The 20,000-nt window shown below is 48.1% G+C and overlaps 2 protein-coding genes across 6 annotated transcripts in view; both read right to left on the bottom strand.

Moving 5' to 3' along the window:
* The window catches only part of map2k7 (mitogen-activated protein kinase kinase 7), a 20,557-nt gene extending 14,127 nt beyond the window's left edge, over positions 1 to 6,430 (bottom strand). The window contains exon 1 of one of the 2 annotated variants that reach the window (XM_035400440.1): positions 6,245 to 6,430. In XM_035400440.1, coding sequence (XP_035256331.1) covers positions 6,245 to 6,389 — 145 coding nt within the window. In that variant the 5' untranslated portion in view covers positions 6,390 to 6,430. The remainder of the gene's footprint in view (positions 1 to 6,244) is intronic. The other variant, XM_035400449.1, reaches the window with a different exon arrangement.
* Positions 6,431 to 7,247: 817 nt separating this feature from the next.
* The window catches only part of pkn1a (protein kinase N1a), a 54,877-nt gene continuing 42,124 nt past the window's right edge, over positions 7,248 to 20,000 (bottom strand). For 3 of the 4 annotated variants that reach the window (XM_035404188.1, XM_035404190.1, XM_035404189.1), the window contains exons 10-22: positions 18,159 to 18,234; positions 17,478 to 17,607; positions 17,055 to 17,139; positions 15,860 to 15,948; positions 13,920 to 13,995; positions 13,305 to 13,396; positions 12,835 to 13,011; positions 12,626 to 12,688; positions 12,318 to 12,394; positions 12,022 to 12,164; positions 11,690 to 11,797; positions 10,561 to 10,641; positions 7,248 to 9,363 (exon numbers count right to left, since the gene is read on the bottom strand). In XM_035404188.1, the coding sequence (XP_035260079.1) occupies positions 9,160 to 9,363; positions 10,561 to 10,641; positions 11,690 to 11,797; positions 12,022 to 12,164; positions 12,318 to 12,394; positions 12,626 to 12,688; positions 12,835 to 13,011; positions 13,305 to 13,396; positions 13,920 to 13,995; positions 15,860 to 15,948; positions 17,055 to 17,139; positions 17,478 to 17,607; positions 18,159 to 18,234 (1,401 nt within the window). In that variant the 3' untranslated portion in view covers positions 7,248 to 9,159. The remainder of the gene's footprint in view (positions 9,364 to 10,560; positions 10,642 to 11,689; positions 11,798 to 12,021; positions 12,165 to 12,317; positions 12,395 to 12,625; positions 12,689 to 12,834; positions 13,012 to 13,304; positions 13,397 to 13,919; positions 13,996 to 15,859; positions 15,949 to 17,054; positions 17,140 to 17,477; positions 17,608 to 18,158; positions 18,235 to 20,000) is intronic. The other variant, XM_035404191.1, reaches the window with a different exon arrangement.

Genomic DNA, 20,000 nt, shown 5'->3' with positions numbered 1-20,000 from the left:
ATAAAAAAATATCACGATATTGTCATGTGAAAAACCGTGAAAAACGATACAAGTTTTCACATTTTTGATTTTATGTTTGTAATTGTTTTTGAAGAGACTGTAAAGGTAAGTCCGTGAATGGCTTCAGACTGCATTGTATGGGGTTATCAGGGTCCATATTAAGCATGAGCAACAGTATGAGAAACTGCATGGCAATTATCGACTTCAGCCTTAACATTTCCATCAGTTCCTATGTGCGGACTGGCTGGGTGGAGTTACATGTATTACCGGGCTCTGAGATACTGGGTCCAGGCCCTTCATGACATGAGATTTTTATTTTTTATTATCTAGCTCGCTAGCTTAGGTTTGGCTAGCAGGCTTGGGTGTTTAGGCAGGTGTAGCGCAGACCCGGGGCGGGTGATCGACGCCGTAGTCTGTCGACGCTTGACGACAGGCCCTGACACCGAGCGCCCTGTCACGGTGAGCGAAGGCTGGTTAGCAGAACGTCTGCCCCCAGGTCCGCCGAGTCTGTTCTGCTCGGTAGCTATTATGCTAGCCAGCTATTTTTAGCGATCAGAATTTCTGAAGCCTAGCCCTCCGCCATTCGCATCAGACAGAGGTAGTCACGCAAGCCCTGCATGTTCACTTATTTGCGGGTGGTGTGTTTTAGGAGGAGCTGAGGGGCGAAGTGGGCTAGAAGGACACCCCCTACCACGCCCATACCGTGCTGAGATTTTTTGTTCCCCCCCCCCCCCCCCCCCCATATGTATTTTATGCCTGATTTGAAATGTGTGTTATTACAGCTACTGACAGCACTTTGAATAAATATTTGATGGATGTGTAGAAGATAATTTAGGGTTATTTCAACAATTTTCTGCCACTTTACAATCACTTTGATCTCCTTCACCCCCCACCTGTGAGTGAGGCAGGCAGCAGGCTGACCGCATTGGGAACTCACTTTGGGCAGCGCAAGGAAATGGGAAATAAAATAAGTTGAATGCCAGATAGTAGAGGACGGTTCTACTGCAATTTAAGTGTCCAACTCTTCCTTGTCACAAAAATATGCCAATTCAATTTTTTTTTTTTAAATGAAATGCTTTTTCAAGAACAAAGACATTAAAACATTCTCATTAGGCATTCACAACCCCTATCCTGGTCTTGGCTGATCAATTACTTCTGCGCCCCACGTTGGTTAATTATTGCCATTTCGTGTCAGCTTGTTTATTTCATTTGTTTGTTTTTTACTCTTTTAATTTAATATGCAATTGCCTTTCCCGCGGTTACTCCCTTTTTTCTGTTCAGATGAAGTATTGGCTATTAAGAAGAGCCAACCATGCTCTAAATAAAAATGTGTACACCACAACGCTGCCTCATTCCTTCTTTATTACAGACTAAAATAGCCCGTTTTCTCAATTTCATTTTTCAATTGTTGGACCCCATGCTATATAAGATTTAGCCTATAATGTATTGTGTGTAAACCTCCTAATAGTCTTGTAGTCTCTGCCATAGCGTAGTTACGCAACAAAGTCTATGAGGTATGTTTATTATCAGCAGGCTATAGGCATTACAATAAAAGGTCCACCGGTTTTACATTATTTTTATATATACAGATTTATAGCCGAATATAAGGCCTGCTACCTGCTCTCGCGTACTGTTGGAGGCTTCATAGGCGGGACGGTCAAATGTTATACATGCGATGGTCATTAACCTAATTAGGGATTAGACCAAAAAGACCCAAAAGAGAGATTAAATAACTTCAGGGGATACGTGACAATTCAAAAGTCCCAAAACACCTCAATAACGAGGGACGAGTGAGAGAGAGAGAGACAAGTGAAAGCTTTGACAACAGGCCCTGAAGATGCAAGATGTGTCCGACCCCCCCCCCAAGCCAAACTTGCCTACTACAGCCAAAGTTTGTTCAGCTTGAGCAGGCTATTGCAAATGAATGTGTTTTCAGCTGTCCATTGTGCAATGCAGGACTGCACTCTTTCTATAAGTGCAAGTGGACTTGGCGAAGTAGACACTTCTGTAACAGTATCCAGCTCCTACTGCGATAGCTATCAATCAATGTCCAAATCTAATGCTATCATCATATCACCAAGCCGTAGTGTACACATGCACACATACAGGCATGTACACACACACACACACATAGGCACACGCACGCACACGCACACACACACACAGGCGCACACACACACACGCACACACACAGGCGCACACACACAGGCGCACACACACACACACACACACGTACACACACACACACACACACACACACACACACAGGCGCACACACACGCACACACACACATCTGTAGACAGCTACACAAAGTGCAGTGGGCATCCATAAGCACACGTTACAGTGGTGTGCGTCCTGGGGGTGGACGGTGGCGGGCAGCACCTGCTGCAGGGCACACGCCCAGCCTGCCCTCTCCTGAACCCCTGGAGGAGAACCGCCCCGCCGCCCCGCCGCCCCCCAGCCCCGCCGCGGCGAGGCGGCCAGAAAAAAAAACGCCACGGGAAGGACAGCGCAACAAAGCTGCGATTCAAACGCACGCCGCCGCCGCCATTTTTTAAAGCCACATTATAATCAGCCGTTTCCAACCTTCCGGCTCACCGGTCCTCCTGAGCCGCACCTAAACACTGCCACAATAAATCCAGTCAGACAAAAAAACGCCATTTTCCACTGTGTCAGAAGTCAGAGAGACAGAAAGACAGATAGACAGAGAGAGAAAGAGAGAGAGAGAAACAGAGAGACAGAAAGAAGGAGAGAGAGAGACAGAAAGAGGGAGGGAGGGAGGGAGGGTGGGAGAGAGAGAGAGAGAGAGAGCCGAGTTCCGTGGTTTCAGAGGTCACACTAGCTTCAGAAACCTGCCTTCTCAAAACACAGGCCAAGAAAATGCAGGTTTTAAAGGAAAATGATATTATTAACAGACACACAATGCAATTCAACAGTTCATACATTATGTGCATACATCAGCGGCTAACACGTGATGGGTATAAAGGTATTACTATGAAAAAATAATTGTGTAAAATTAGACAGTGGCAGTGATGTGGGAACCTACATTTTGGACAGTTATTTAAGCTGAGCTACATTTTGGTTAGCTTGCCAATTATTCAGTAATGAGGCAGCTAGCCAAGTTTTGTGCAGGTGTTGAATCAATGCATCAGATTTTTTTTAAATGCCGTTCCCTCCAGTGCTGGTGGAATGTTCAGCCGATCTGGTCGGGTGTTTACAGCACATGCTCACAGCAAAAACCAAAAAGAGTGCAACTTAAAATAAGCTCATCAACCAACAATGTTATGGTTGTTGGGGGTGGCCAGAGAAACCATATTTTTTTATATTTTGCATTTATAGGGTAACTTCATGGGAGCCCTGCTAATTAATTTGTTTCCTTAGACTATCCAAAAGTATGCATGTTCAGCAAATCTAGAGACATATCTGAATGGAGCAATATACCTGCAATTTTTTTTTTCCCGTGTGAAAAATAAAAATGCAGAATCCTGTGTCAAATGAACAATACTAGAAACAGGCTACTGAATAAAGCGGGTAAGAGAATGAAAAAGTCTACACAAAAATGACCCCATTCAGCCGCACACCGCTGACAGCCAGCGCCCGTTCCACTGGTGGAAAAATGACCGCCCCGCCACTGCAGGTGAGGGGTGTGCCCTAACCCCATTCGGGGGGCCTCCTTTCGCAGCAGACAGGATTCCGAAGGCAAATGTGTTTTTTAAAATTGTTGATCTTTAAATGGCGCAGAGTCCAGATGTTTGCATAGTGTAAAGATAATCGGTTAAAGAGCGCATACAGCTACGTACACTGCTGTTCTCTGGTGCACTGCTGTTCACTGTGTTTCCTTTCTTAAGCACAGGAATCATAGTGAGGAATGTCAATAGCCAATCGGCAAGCTAGCTAGTTTTGGTCACTTCCACATTATGCTATATTTATGGGCAGGTGACATACGGTACACAGCTAAGAAGCTAGAGGCCAAGACAAATGTATGCAGCCAAGATACATTTATGAAATTTCCCCACTGTTTTCAATGGACAGAACAAATCCTTTAGCACCACACAGAACCTTTCTAAAAAATATATATATATATATATATTTTTTTTTAACACTTTAAGCGCAGTCCAATACAATGGCAGTGTTATTAAGCTATCACCTGCGCTTGTTTGTGGTCCTGCTTTTCTACACTTTAGGTGGCCGGTGTGGTGGGAGCACTTGAAGAGTCACATGGGTGAAATCTATGAATAGACACATTGCTGCACACGAATACAGACGCAGCAATAACATTACTGTACACTACTAGACACTGCACTTAGCACATTATGGAACACAACTACAGATATTACACTGTGCACATATTACTGTACGCTGTATATTGAATCAGACCGTGAACATGGAAACAAAACCAACCATTGCATAACTATCAGAACTACATAAAGATTACCACACACCCATACATGTACTACACACACACCACAATACAGTTCTGTGTAAACAGTATACAGACACAAACACACACACACACTGCTGTACATTTCTACAGATATAGCTCAGTCACAGGCAGTACTGTAGACTGTGCAGGCATAGAAACACACCAGTTTCCAACACTGGAGATGCTATAAACACACATTATTTTACATAGCAGACACAAGACCCCCACATAGATGTTGTACACTACTGTAAAAACCTGTACAGAAACACACAAGCACGTGACTATATGAAGTACATATGCACACACACATACACACACTGCTGTGCCACACACTGAAAATGCTCATTCACACAGACATCACTACATATTTTACGACAGAAAATTCAGCAACAGAACACAGAAAACATTGTAAGAACATCCCAGACAGCCAACCCACAAAACTGTGCATATTTAAACATGCCTTGGAGATATTCATTTTTGAATCATTTCAAATTCTGTCCCTGTCACAAAGTCAGGTACTGGGAACAAACTGCAAATTACAAAATACAAACAGCACAACTGCACACATATTCATTAACATTTTCAGACATAAAACCAGAATAGTACAATATTCAAACGCACAGAAAGAACTCTCTCGTACATACAGACGCGAAATTTGCAAACACTTTTCTCACAAGGTTAACGAAATGCTTGTCTGGAATAAGCATACAATGTAAATTCAAAATTCTCTAAGCAAATCACAAGTACCTAGTATCGGAGAACCGTATAACACAAAGGTTTCATTTATGTGTGTTTTGGCAGACAGGGAGCTCACTACTGAGTGAGCCTTTTCTCAATCATTAATTATAAAGACATTTATGTCATAATGATCAGAAATGCTCCTTGATATATTACAGGCTATTTCTGAACGAATTCTACCTTGCTTTGCTCTCACGGGGCTTGCTATCCTTCCAAAAAGTACTTTAATCATAAAACATATCTACAAAAGACATATCTACCTAAAACACACACATATTACCAACCAACTTAGCCAGCTAAATTGCAAAATAATGTGCTATACGGGACCACATCGAACATGTATCAGAAAATATAACTAGCTAATACCACAGCTAACGTTAACATGACCAAGACTAGCTATACTAGTTAACCAATATCCAACCTACAATTCCTAAAACGTTACTGTGACGTTGGCGACAGATAGCTAGCTCACGTAAATTGTAAATACTTGGTTACTACAGATTTATCTTCTTTATTTGTTAGTTACCAAGCTAACAACGTCTGAAATTAGATTAAGAATTTTTACTAGATCACTAAATCTCACAACGGGTCAACATTTTCATATTAGGGCTTCATTTACGCCGTTCTGAAATAATATCTCACCGGGTAATTTGTTAGCGATGGCAAGCTAATGAATCAAAACAAGTCATCGACATAGCAGACTGACTGACGGACGGGGCCTGCTAGCTAGATAGCTAACGCAACTGAATCATTATAAACCAGGAATATAGCTAGCATTTGCCACTTAACGTTAGTACAGCTGGCTACACGTGTAACACGATAGACAGCCAACTAGCCCGCTACACTACATTCAAGTGTTTTGATATGTACAGTCTCAGTCGAAGCCGCGATTGCCCACAGCCGTCCGGAGTTCATGTTTGTTTGTATGTAGCAGGCTAGCAAGCTAACTAGCTGGCAGCATATCTCAATTACACTCCACCTCTCCTCCCCTCCCTCTCTCTCTCCCTCTCGTTTCGGTCCTTTTCCCTGGCCCTCCACGGTCTCGGTTCTTGACTCACATTCCCCATTCATAATGCACTCACTTGGCCTCTGACGCGAACGCTGAGGACTCATGTCGATGCTGAGGTCGATTCGTCTCCGAGCTTCTTTATTCTCCTGTTTTAGTTTCTCCTCGATTCGGGAGAGTCTCTGTTCAAGCGACGACATCTTGAAAAATCTAAGAACCATCGACTGTACACGGGAATCTGCGCTCCCTCTGTCGACGGTGAACGGCTATCGCCGAAGCATGTAGGGATTCTGGAGGACTCACAAAGCGCAGCAAAGTACCATAGACTCAAGTCTTGTCTGGAAAGCCCCTGCCAGCAGGTCAGTCAGCTGTCAGCGAGCAGTAGTTTATAGTCAGGTCGGCAACACTCCATTATGTTCATGTAGTGGAGAACAACGCACTAAGGTGTCATCTACAGCACAGTCTGATCCACCATTGTGTTTCAGAGTGATTCAGATTTTCCTCAGAGCTTTGCTGAAGCACAGAACACACGTCTTCTGTATTTAGTGAGTTGCATACCTGTCAATTTGATATTGTTACCTGCCTCTACAGGGAGAGAAGCGAGTGAGCTAGCTGGTTGAAGAATGCATGAAGATAGTGTAAAGGGCTGAATATTTTGAGTAGCTGTGAAGCATGTCGTGTCAAATCCTTTCTAAAAATATATAATTCTATTTTCATACTTTTTTTTTTTTTACATTACCAATAATGTGATTCACTCTCTGGAGAGTTTGGAAAGAGTCAGTAAATTAAATAGCTGGAGTCAATTAAATGAAATATTATTTGCCAGCTGTGGTTTTTGGCTTTCACAGGCATACATGATTCATTAATTGGGACTGCCCTTCACAGTTTGCTTTGCTTATTACATGCATTTTACTTGTGATACACAAGTTTCAACGTGATCCTGATCACAGGTTTGTAATTAAATGAATGCCTGTGTGTGGGTGTGTGTAAATGTGCACAGGTAACGATAGGGTGTACATGCTTAAAACGTATGAAGTTCATCGCAGAGACAGAGAAACACAGTGACCACTCAGATAATCAACGTTTCCACAACTTTTCTTTATAAATAAAACAATCTCTTACTCTGGTGTTGTTTTTGTATTATTGTACACAGAATACAGTAAGCAGAGTCCGCAGCCAGACAAACAGGTTCACAACAAACTCAGCAGAAAGAAAATAGAAGGGACGTCCAATTTAATTCAATGGTGAGTGGTACTTTTGCATCTGAGTGTGCAAGAAGCCCTAGTACATTCATGTGACTTGCGTGGCTGCGTACGCTTGTAGGGAGTGGGCATATTTTGGTGGGTAGCTGAGCATGTATTTGCCGGGACCTTCCTTGACGAGCATGTCGTACCAGACCCGCGTCCGCACAAGCCTACGCGAGTGCATTTCTCTCAATGCGTGTATTTGTGGTTTTACTGCGTTTGTCTATGTGTACTTAAGACATTGGTCAGCTGGGGGGACGGACAGTGAGATTCAAACAGCTCCACATCACTCCCCTCATCTGCATCTGCACAAGATTCATGAGTGAGACAGCTTAAAAAGTAGGCAGGGAAACACTGTAAAAATGGAAACAGATCAGTCCACAGTCCATTGCTTTTTAATCACAATTTGTTTTGTACAATTCAATCAGCGCGTATACGACGGCATTTCATCGTCCTATTCTTCGTCATTGCTTACGTTTTAAAACCAGTAACTAAAATCAGATTTAAAAAAAGCTATCACAGTAAGAATCCTTCATAGAATCCCTAGGGATCTAGTGTGCTGGAGAGCGAGTGCTTCTCCCCAGACCAGTGGTTTTCAATGCATCTAGTCATAAGGGTAGCATGCATGGCCCAGAATGCAATTCGCCCAGGCCGTTTAATAACATGAAAATGCTTTCTTGTGTTTTTCTTCTTTTGTAATGCAGTGTGAAAGGATTGCAGCTGCTGCCTCATGCAAGGTTGATTGAACATGTTACAAAACAGCATATCGTCCCTCCTTTGATCCGTCGCACTCAAATCTTATCAAATACGCCGCCATTTTGCACGTTTTCTGAGAACCACTGTTCGGGGGAGACGTGCGTCCCTTCCGAAAATAAAACCCTACTACTCCCGACCTTCAAAAAGATTAAGGCTTCAGTCAGTGCTAACAACCTCCCCACAGTCTCCCTATTCGGCATTTCGTTTGGTCACAGGGTGAAGACAGGTCTACCTTTTCCCTCTTTTAGGGGTGCCCCCCTGTGCCCGTACACGCAAGTACTAAAAACGCTTTGGCTGTCCCTATGCAAACAGAGAGAGAAAGGAGAGGGTGAGGAAGGAGAATACGAGCACACTGGACAACCAGGACAAAAACAAGGTTCAGACAACGGAAAGACGGAAGAGAAAGGCAAAACGGGGGAAGAGGAATGCATTTTAAAATAACATTCTAAATTCACAGTGGGACTGAACCTCCACTCTCAGTCCTCAGCTTCTCCTTCTGGGAAAATTTTCCTCATGTGAACCTCTCTCTCCCCCTACTGAGTGTTCCCTTACTGGATCCCTCCATCCTAGCTCCTAAAAGGGATTCTTCCTTCAGGCACAGTGTAGGGAAGGACTAAAAATGTCAATCGACCCTCACTACCGATCTTCGCCTCGCCCGCTCATTGACTCTTCAGTGCAGACGGGCTCCCCTACAACCCTGCTCCCCCTCAGTCACAGTGAAGAACCCGAGCGAACGGCAGACAGAGACCAGGCAAGTCTTCACACACACCTCCCCCCATCCTCCTCAGAGATACACTCCCCAAGTCACAGTGTAGAAATTACAGACAGACAGTCAGTCAGACAGACAGACAGATAGACACATCCTCCCTTGGCTCCTCCAGTCTCCCAGTCACAGTTTGGAGTTCCAGACACCCCCTCAGTCCCCTGTGACGGACAGACAGGCCGTAATGCCGCCGCCCCTCCCCCCTCCCCTCCCCTCCCTTCGATGGCCCTAGCAGAGGTCTGAGATATAGTCGAAGTCTCTGAAGCAGTCCTGGTCCTTGCGGGACAGGGTGCGAGGTTCCCGGGGCGGGGTAAGGGCGGGGGCTTCGGCAGTGAACTCCTCGTCGAAGTTACTGACGTCCTCTTTGTCCCCGATCGACGGCACGAACGGCGGAGGCAGCTTCCGCTGCAGGAGGGTCTCCCAGTCTACACCCTGAGAGAGAGAGAGGGAGAGAGAGAGAGAGGGAAGGAGAGAGAGAGAGAGAGAGAGGGAGAGAGTGAGAGAGAGAGAGAGGGAGAGAGAGATAGAGAGAGAGAGACAGAGAGAGAGAGAGAGAAAGGGGGAAGGAGAGAGAAAGAAAGAGAGGGAAGGAGAGAGGGAGAGAGAGAGATAGGGACAGAGAGAGAGAAAGGGGGAGAGAGAGACAGAGAGAGAGAGAGGGAGAGAGACAGAGAGAGAGAGAGAAAGGGGGAGAGGGGGAGGTTATGCGTCTCTCAGTACACAGAGTTCTGCTGCATAGGACACCTCCACCCAACACCAGCACAAGCAAAGCAGGGAGATTTATGGAAAGCCATCAAAGAATAAACTGTAATCCCCACAGGTTCAGCTCACACGTGCCCCGCGTTATAATGTGCGGCACAACCCTCTTCAGCCCGAACGGTGATGCCACGCGTTCGCCACGGCACCGAAACACAACAAATCACCGAACGCTCACGTGCCAACCGCAGCCTGAGAAGGAGGTAATAGACCAGGCAGAGCACAGGGAGAGAGAAAGGCAGAGAGGGAGTCACACAGCCCCCTGCACTCTACTGGCAGAGGGAGAGGAGCTTTAAGGAGGCCAGAGCCCAGGCTGCGAGAGAACGGGGGTGGTGGGGTGGGGGGGGGGGGGGTGATCCGGGGCACAAACAGCAGCACAGAGACAACGGTAATGGAGAGGCTGCAGATTGATAATTACAGTCATCGCCACGGAGACGTTCCGCTGCAGTCAACAAAACCAGAGGGGGGGAGACAGCAGGCCGGACTGTGACGTGCACAGAAAGAATGTAAACAGGAGGGAGAGAGGGAAGGAGAGAGAGAGGGAGGGAGGGAGGGAGGGAGGGAGGGAGGGTTCAGAGAGACGGAGGGAGAGAGGGAGGGAGGGAGGGGGGGTTCAGAGGGAGAGAGGGAGGGAGGGGGGGTTCAGAGGGAGGGAGGGAGAGATGGAGGGGGGGGTTCAGAGGGAGGGAGGGAGAGACGGAGGGAGGGAGGGAGCGAGGGTTCAGAGGGAGAGAGGGAGGGAGGGGGGGTTCAGAGGGAGGGAGGGAGAGATGGAGGGGGGGTTCAGAGGGAGGGAGGGAGAGACGGAGGGGGGGTTCAGAGGGAGAGACGGAGGGAGGGGTTCAGAGGGAGGGGTGCGGCCGTCTCTCTCACCCTGAAGAAGGGCTGCTTCTTGACGTCCTCGGCGTCCTTCTCGCTGGAGCCCAGGCGGCGCTCCGGGTTCCGCCGCAGCAGCTGGGGGAACAGGAGGCAGCGCGAGTCAGCGGCCCGCCTGAGACGCCCCTAATATTACAGCCCCGCGATCTCGCCGCTCCCGGCCAGCGGCGCGCCGGCGAACCGACCGTCTCCACGGCCGCGGCCTAGAGCGCCGGCGGGAGCTCGGGAGCCAGCCTGGCCGTCGACCGGCGAGTGAAAGTGTGATTATTTCCATCCAGGATGCAAACGGTCGCTTGACTTTTTATTAAACGTTTTAGTTCCTTTTTTTTTTATCCACAGTAGTAGTATAAAAGGGAACGTCCGTGCTGTAAATTGCTTTCTCGGTTTGCGTACAGAAAAGGTCTTGCATCATAGGAGCAGTAGATACAACGCCGCGCCCCTCCTGGTCTGAATATTAACAGCACTGACAGGAGCTAGGTAGCTAGCTTTGACTAGCCATTTTGGCTGACAGACAGCAGACAGATACAGTTCTGTGCATCAGCCATGTTTGTTTACATGCTGGTAACTTTGTGCCGAAACCAGAAGTTGGAAAGGCAGGCCCCCGGCATAATAATCATGATAATGGTGATTTTTTTTTCCCATCAGACCTTGCAGGCCCCCTGACAGTTTGGGCCCTGGGGCTTCAGCCCTGGTAAGCCCTGTGCTTTAATATGGGGGAGGAAGCGCCAGATCCATGCAAACAGGTACCGAAACACAGGCAGTCCAAAAATGAGAGGTCCCAGATTTAGCACTGTGTTTTTATGGAACCGCTATATCACATCACCGAAAAGCATCACCTAAATGCAGACCAGGTATGAAAACACCTTTATTAAGGACTATAAGGCCAGTGTTGTTTTATCACCATTATCACACTCAAAATGTACTCATTTCATCTCTGTTAACATGTGATATAAAAACCTATTGTTCATTTTCAGCACAGTAGCAGGACAGCGTATTGCCTGATCGAGGCAGGTTGAAAGGAATATGACAGAATTAACTGGGTTTTGTCAGAGAAAGCAGAGTTCACGTGAGTGACACGGAGAGCTCGCACACGATTGGTGGAGAGGGCCGGAGGGAGGAGACTCACCCGCCTCATGATGCCGATGGCTTCAGTGGAGAGGAACCGAGGGTACCGGACCTCGTCATTCACGATGCTGTCGAACACCTCCTCCTCATCGTCGCCGGGGAAAGGGGACTGCCAGACACACAGACACACAGACAGACACACAGACACACACACAGACACACAGACAGACACACAGACACACACACAGACAGACACACAGACAGGCAGATAGACACACAGACACGCAGAGCTGCTTTAGTAAATCCAGGGCACTGGGACTCGAGTTTCATGTTCATGTATTTCTCCGAACCACGGTCGCGTGGACCGAAGATGCCTCGAGGCTTCTCCCTCACCTCCCCGACCAGCATTTCGTACACCAGCACGCCCAGCCCCCACCAGTCCACGGCCCTGGTGTAGGACGTGTCGGTCAGCACCTCCGGGGCCAGGAACTCGGGCGTGCCGCAGAACGTGCTGGTCCTGTCGCCGTAGCCCATCCCTGAGGAAACGCGAGCAAACAGCACGTCACTGCACTGGCATCAGGTGACCAGCAGGGTGCGCAAGATCACGCATCTCACTCACTGAAGGAAAGAGGAGCAAGTGTGAACACTATCGATGAAAACGGTGGCGTGTTGTTTCTTAAAGCACGCACCTTCTTTACACAGTCCGAAGTCCGCAATCTTTACGTAGCCGTCTGTGTCCAGCAGCAGATTGTCCAATTTAAGGTCCCTGAGAGGGAAAAAGAAAAAAAACGATTAACAAAAGCCTACAGACGTGAGCCAAACGAATGTGGACTGAAGGTGAGAGCAGCGAGAGAGCAGCCGTGAGCTGAGTGTGAGCAGCGTGAGCTGAGCGTGAGCAGCGTGAGCTGAGCGTGAGCAGCCGTGAGCTGAGCGTGAGCAGCCGTGAGCCGAGCGTGAGCAGCGTGAGCTGAGCGTGAGCAGCGCAGGCGGAACTCACCGGTACACAATCTTATGGTCGTGAAGAAACTGCAGCCCCAGGACCACACAGGCCGAGTAGAACCTGCAGACGGACAGACAGACAGAGAGACGCAGTCAAGACAAACGGAGAGCGGGACGAGACCCCGCGCGGACGGGCCGACACGCGGACGCCGTGGCGACGGGCCGACGCGTGGACACCGTGGCGACGGGCGCGGCGGCTGCACCTACACGGCGCGCGGCTCGGTGAAGACGTCCGAGTGGATGTGCATCATCAGGTCGCCGCCGGCCGTGTACTCCATGACGAAGCACACGTGCTCCGGGGTCTGGAAGCAGGCGAACAGGTTGACCAGGAACGGGTGGCGGGAGCTGTTCACCGTCTCGAAGATCCGCTTCTCGCACATCAGGCTGCGGGCGGGCACACAGAGAAACAGGGACAGGGAGAGAAATACACCAAGAGAAAAAGAGAGAAGGACATTAACCTTTTATATTCAACTTTGCCGTGTTCACAAATGACATCATCATCATACAATTCAATTGAAGCTTTATTTCATACATTATAATGCATTATTACATATAGAACAGAAGCAATGAAGTGCAGCGTATGTGTGTACGGTTCACACACTGTATGGATCTACAGTGTGCTCACAGTGTTAGTGGCAGGAGCACGCTCAGTGCTGTCTACAGTGAGGGAGCATTACCTCTCCACTTCATCCCGAGCCACAATGTCCCCCTTCTTCAGAGCCTTAATGGCGTACATGCTACCCGTCTTCTTGTACTCGGATAGCAGCACCTGAAGCACACACGCACACACACACACACACACATAAACACACACATGTACACGCACACACGCGCACACACACGTACACACACACACACACGTACACGCGCACACACGCGCACACACACACGTACACACACACGCACACACGCGCGCACACACGTACACACGTACACACACGCACACACACGCACACACACACACACGTACACACACGTACACACACGTACACACACATACACGCACACACACACACATACACGCGCACACACACACACACACACGTACACACACGTACACACACGTACACACACACACACACACACGTACACACACGTACACACACACACACACGTACACACACACACACGTACACGCGCACACACGCGCACACACACACATACACACACACGCACACACGCGCACACACACGTACACACGTACACACACACACACACAGTGTCAGAAGGGGGGAGGAGAAGGCCTGGAACAGACAGTGGTTGTACACACTGACCGCGAGAGAGACACCCACCTTCCCAAAATGCCCTCTGCCCAGCACAGCAATCAGCCGGAAGTCCTGCAGACACAGGGGGGTCTTCTTCTGTTTACTGCACAGGCACAGCACAAACAGTGAGGGTCCACTCTGGCAAGGCAAAGCTCGCCTCTCTTAAATAGTCACACAGAGTTTTTATATGTGAACCAGATGGGTCAACTCTCTACTGTTGTCACTGAAAATTCTGTCGCTGCCGTTGCTGAAATGTTCACGTGTTCGTGCCACTCATGACTTGCAGCAGAACAGAGACCGCAATAGAAAGTCCTGCCACCAACCAGAACCTCCAAGAGGAAGGAAGTACAAAGCACGCAAGCAACATCTCATTTCTGTACAGAACTGAGATGTGTACTTCTTGAAAAAAATAATGATGCATATATTTCACAGCAATGTATGTATATATATATATACATACATATGAAAGTGCCCATTTATAATGTGCCCATATGTTGTGAAGTATTGAAACATTGATGATACATTTAATGTATGTAATGACATATAACTTCCAAGCAAGTAAGTGAGTGAGTAAGTGTGAGTGTGACTATGAGTGTGAGTGAGAGTGACTGTTAGTGAGTGAGTGAGTGGTGTAGTGTACTGTGAGTAAGTGAGTGAGTGAGTGGTGTTGTGTACTGTGTGTAAGTGAGTGATTGAGTGATTGAATGAGTGAGTGAATGGTGTTGTGTACTGTAGGGTTCTGAGTGAGTGAGTCAGTGTGTGAGTGAGTGGTGTTGTGTACTGTAAGTGAGTGAGTGAGTGAGTGAGTGGTGTTGTGTACTGTAAGTGAGTGAGTGAGTGGTGTTGTGTACTGTAAGTGAGTGAGTGAGTGAGTGAGTGAGTGAGTGGTGTTGTGTACTGTAAGTGAGTGAGTGAGTGGTGTTGTGTACTGTAAGTGAGTGAGTGAGTGAGTGGTGTTGTGTACTGTAAGTGAGTGAGTGAGTGAGTGAGTGGTGTTGTGTACTGTAAGTGAGTGAGTGAGTGAGTGGTGTTGTGTACTGTAAGTGAGTGAGTGAGTGAGTGAGTGGTGTTGTGTACTGTAAGTGAGTGAGTGAGTGAGTGAGTGAGTGAGTGAGTGAGTGAGTGAGTGAGTGGTGTTGTGTACTGTAAGTGAGTGAGTGAGTGAGTGAGTGAGTGGTGTTGTGTACTGTAAGTGAGTGAGTGAGTGGTGTTGTGTACTGTAAGTGAGTGAGTGAGTGAGTGAGTGGTGTTGTGTACTGTAAGTGAGTGAGTGAGTGGTGTTGTGTACTGTAAGTGAGTGAGTGAGTGAGTGGTGTTGTGTACTGTAAGTGAGTGAGTGAGTGAGTGAGTGGTGTTGTGTACTGTAAGTGAGTGAGTGAGTGGTGTTGTGTACTGTAAGTGAGTGAGTGAGTGAGTGAGTGAGTGGTGTTGTGTACTGTAAGTGAGTGAGTGAGTGGTGTTGTGTACTGTAAGTGAGTGAGTGAGTGAGTGGTGTTGTGTACTGTAAGTGAGTGAGTGAGTGAGTGAGTGGTGTTGTGTACTGTAAGTGAGTGAGTGAGTGAGTGGTGTTGTGTACTGTAAGTGAGTGAGTGAGTGAGTGAGTGAGTGGTGTTGTGTACTGTAAGTGAGTGAGTGAGTGAGTGAGTGGTGTTGTGTACTGTAAGTGAGTGAGTGAGTGAGTGAGTGAGTGAGTGAGTGGTGTTGTGTACTGTAAGTGAGTGAGTGAGTGAGTGAGTGGTGTTGTGTACTGTAAGTGAGTGAGTGAGTGAGTGAGTGGTGCTGTGTACTGTAAGTGAGTGAGTGAGTGAGTGGTGCTGTGTACTGTAAGTGAGTGAGTGAGTGAGTGAGTGGTGTTGTGTACTGTAAGTGAGTGAGTGAGTGAGTGGTGCTGTGTACTGTAGGGCTCTGCAGGCCTGTCTGGGCAGCTGTATCTGTGCTGCTGCACAGTTGACTGCAGGGCTGTGTACCTGTGCTGTGAGCTGGAAGACGGGGTTCTGTTGGGGCGTTCAGGGGTGACGTCAGGGGGAGAGAGGGGCTCGACCGGTGGCAGGTGCTCCTGTGAGAGGGGAAGGGAGGAAGAGGAGGGCACAGAAACAGAAGGAAAAGAGGAAGAAACAGTGAAGGGGAGAGAGGTGTGGGCAGAGAAGACATCGGTGACATGTGACCTTGAACAGACAGCCCAGAATAATCACTTCATTTTACAGTACAGTCCTGCTGGCCTCCCCCTCCCACTCTTTGCTTGCTTCCCCCCCCCCCCCCCCCATGTCATTACTGTTAATTAGTTTTTCTCAATAATTAATCCTGTAATCCCAGAGTCACACTGGCCATGCCATCTGCCAGGTCACTGCTCTGTGTGCTGCTGACCACGCCGGCCTGTACTGGGCCTCGCTCAGCCTCCCAGGGTGCCGCTCCCGCCCCCCACCCCCCATCCACCCACCCACCCCACCCCCGCTAATGTACCTCCCACGCTCCCCTCCTCTCCCCTCCCTGCCAAGCTCCCCAACGGCTGGAAACAAACATCCTCAGTGTGCTGCAATCTAATTAAAGCTCCCCCAGTCCAATCACAGCCCCATTAGGGCTAGCCTAGCCGCTCCGCACTCTTTCCCTCCATCCCTCCATCCCTCATTTCCTGCCTCCTTTATCCCTCATCCCCTTCAATCTGTCCAATCCTTTTTTTTTTTCTTCTGCTGTCGGCAGAAATTGGGGGGAAGTCACCGGACAAGAGCTCCAGTAGCCTGGGTCCACAGCCTGCCCCGGGAGCAAGGCCAGAAAACTGAGCACACCAACACAGCGTGGACTTCTACCCTGTCCCACTCGTTCCATTCCTCCCTCCTCCCTCCTCTCCCTCTCTGTCTCTCTCTCACTCCGTCTCTCTCCCTATCTCTCTCTCTCTCTCCCTCTCCCCCCCTCGCTCTCTCTCTCTGTCTCTCTCTCTCTCTCACTGTCTCTCTCGCTCTCTCTCTCCCTCCCTCTCGCTCTCTGTCTCTCTCTCTCTGTCTCTCTCTCTCTCTCACTGTCTCTCTCGCTCTCTCTCTCCCTCCCTCTCGCTCTCTCTCTCTCTCCCCCTCCCTCTCTCTCCCTCCCTCTCCCTCTCTCTCCCTCCCTCTCTCTCTCTCCCTCCCTCCCTCTCTCTCTCTCTCCCTCCCTCCCTCTCTCTCTCACCGGGGTGCTTGTGTCTGTGTCTCTACGGGCCTCTGGTCTTGGGGGTGTGTCGCTGTCCAGGTTCAGCTTCTCCATTGAGATATCCCTGGGACACGCCGGCAGTCAGACAGACAGAGGGATTTAGGGCTACACATTTGCATACTGTGTAAATAGCACGTTGTGTTAGGTGTGAGTTAAACCTCCAAGGCAGCAGTGCGTTCAGGACGTCTTGTACAGACTGATATGCGTGAGTATGCTAGCCCATGAGATTTCTGTATGTGTGTGTGTGTGTGTGTGTGTGTGTGTGTGCATGTGTATGCATGTGTGTGCGTGTGTGTGTGTATGTGTATGAGTGTGTATGTGTGTGTGTGTGTGTGTGGGCATGTGCGTGTGTGCTGTGTGTGTGTATGTGTGTGTGGGAGCAGATGTAATATGATGAATTACCCAGCATTCTGTGAGTGTGTGTTGGGGCTGTAGGTGCCCGTGTTGTTGACGGTGGGGATGGCGTTCCTCAGCAGCCGCACCCAGGTGGCGATGTCCACGTTCATCTGCCGAGCGCGCAGGAAGGCCTTGCCTGCGCAGCGCACACGGCCAATCAAAAACACAGCTCCACGGCACCGCTGCCACACAGCTCAGCTCTCAGCGCTGCACTGCACTGCACTGCCGACCACCAGAGGGCGCCAAAGCGCAAATGGTTATTCCAGGAGTGTTTTTTTGAACAGAACGTTTCAATTTGTGTTGTTGTTTTTTTACCCAGAGAAAGTGAAACAAGACAGTGTCAGAGCATTAGTGAGTGCACCCCCATATTGAGGCACTGTGACAGAGGCTCTTCCTGCTGGTTCTGTTGTATAGATGCCCAGGGGTTATGTACCTCTCTCTCTCAGACACACACACACACACACACACACACACAAGCAAACACACACATGCATACACTCACAGAGGGGTGGTAACACTTTCTTTTCTATTCCCCATTTTTTCCATTTTTAATTCCCTGCTTCCCTAAGCAACGCTGTAGCCAGGTATGCGATATTTGTATCTCCACCCCCCTGCGCTCTGTGGAAGGCGGCCGGATTAATGAGGAGCGTTTCTGGAAGGATCCGCCGGTCTCCTCCCCTCTCTCACCGTGCTGTTTGGAGAAGACCTTCTTCTGCCTCTTCAGCCGCGGAACCCTGTCTATGGTCGGGTTGAGGAAGGTCACCTGGAACGCACACCAACACGCGTTACAGGGACAGCACGCGCTTAAAACACGCTAACTATATGTGTGTGTGAGTGCGTGCATGTGCGTGTGTGTGTGTGTGTATGTACGCGCGTGTGTGTGTATGTACACGTGTGTGTGTGTGTGTGTGTGTGTGTGTATGTACGCATGTGTGTGTGTGCATGCATGTGTGTGTGTGTGTGTGTACGCATGTGTGTGTGTGCATGCATGTGTGTGTGTGTGTGTGTACGCATGTGTGTGTGTGTGTGTACGCATGTGTGTGTGTGTGTGTGTATGTATGTGCGTGTGTGTGTGTGTGTGTACGCATGTGTGTGTGTGTGTGTATGTACGCATGTGTGTGTGTGCGTGCGTGTGTGTGTGTGTGTGTGTGTGTGTGTGTGTGTGTGTGTGTGTGTGCAGTTGTTTGGTTTCTCGCGGGCGTACCAGGGATGGCATTGCTTATCTTTCTACATTGCAGCCCACCAAAGCAATCTGTATCTTAGTACCCGGTGGGAAAGCTGCCAAAAATATAGCCTTGACAAAGTAATTGGGTCGTTATTTAAAGTTTCTATATTATTACTGGACGAGATTTCTTTTAGTGCAGTATTTGTGTTTGACCAGTGGGGGCAGACATCTGACTGTGTGTAGCGTGAGGAGCTGGAGCTGATCTCTGAGTAACAGGAAGTTCTCCCTCACAGGCAGATCTATTTATTTAGATCTATTTATGCCCATGTCGTGTCACAAACTGAAAATCATGACACTTATAGCAGAGGTCGGTTTTTTAGAAGCATTGGTTTTGGCCATCAACAAATGAAACCTCTTTAATTCATTTTTGGAAGGATGTCTCTCAGATATGTTGTAATTGTGAATACTGTTATAATTGTGTAACTGCAATATTTCTCATTTTCACCATATCACAGGAAACAAGACCAGGCCAAAACCTAGTATATGGCTGGACCTAACACATGTGATCCGGCCGGCCAATGGTGTAACTTCATAACTCGGCCGACCAATGGTGTAACTTCATAACTCAGTCAGTCACTCAGTCACTCAGTCACAGACACTCGCGTTTGTAGGGCTGGCCCCGCTGTTGCGGTCCAGCCAAAAAATAGTAATCTTTCCCCCTCTGAGCTCACAGTCTCTCCTTACAGTATGATCAGGTATTGAATGACTTACTGTCCAATTACTGGGTGACAATCATAACACTTTTAAAATGAAGATGACCTCATACGCTGTAACGGAACAGTGCTCTTAGCTCAGTCACATATACTAATAAAACACACACTATTACTGGCTGTTCACATAAATAATGTGAGCTGGGTAGCACTTAAATAGTTTACTTCAACAATTACTTTGGCAAATTAACGTCTTTAAAGGGTTAATTTACACAGAAATAGATTTAAAAAGATTCTGTGTCAACAGAGCCGTGTATGGTGATTCTAGAAATATCCAGATGTTTAGTGATATATCTTCTCATTTTAGAGTGAAAAATGTGTTCTTTACTTCCAATACAGAGACCATGAAGACTAAACATTTACAAGTGGGTACTCAACCCATTTATTAAACTCTTTAGTTTCTTTTATTTGGTTTTGTTATACACATAATACTGTAGCAGGCTCTTAAAGACCATAAAATAACTTTTTTTTAGAGCTCACCAGATGAGACTCATGTTCTGAGGCCTTTTCAACAGCTAAATAATAAATATTGTTTCCATTAAAGCAGATTATTCAGGTGGTCAGACATTCACGCTGGCCCTCACAGAGGCCTTA

The sequence above is a fragment of the Anguilla anguilla genome, chromosome 2 (assembly GCF_013347855.1).
Source record: "Anguilla anguilla isolate fAngAng1 chromosome 2, fAngAng1.pri, whole genome shotgun sequence".
In the NCBI taxonomy this organism is placed as follows: domain Eukaryota; kingdom Metazoa; phylum Chordata; class Actinopteri; order Anguilliformes; family Anguillidae; genus Anguilla; species Anguilla anguilla.
This window is presented reverse-complemented; position numbering and strand designations above follow the sequence as displayed.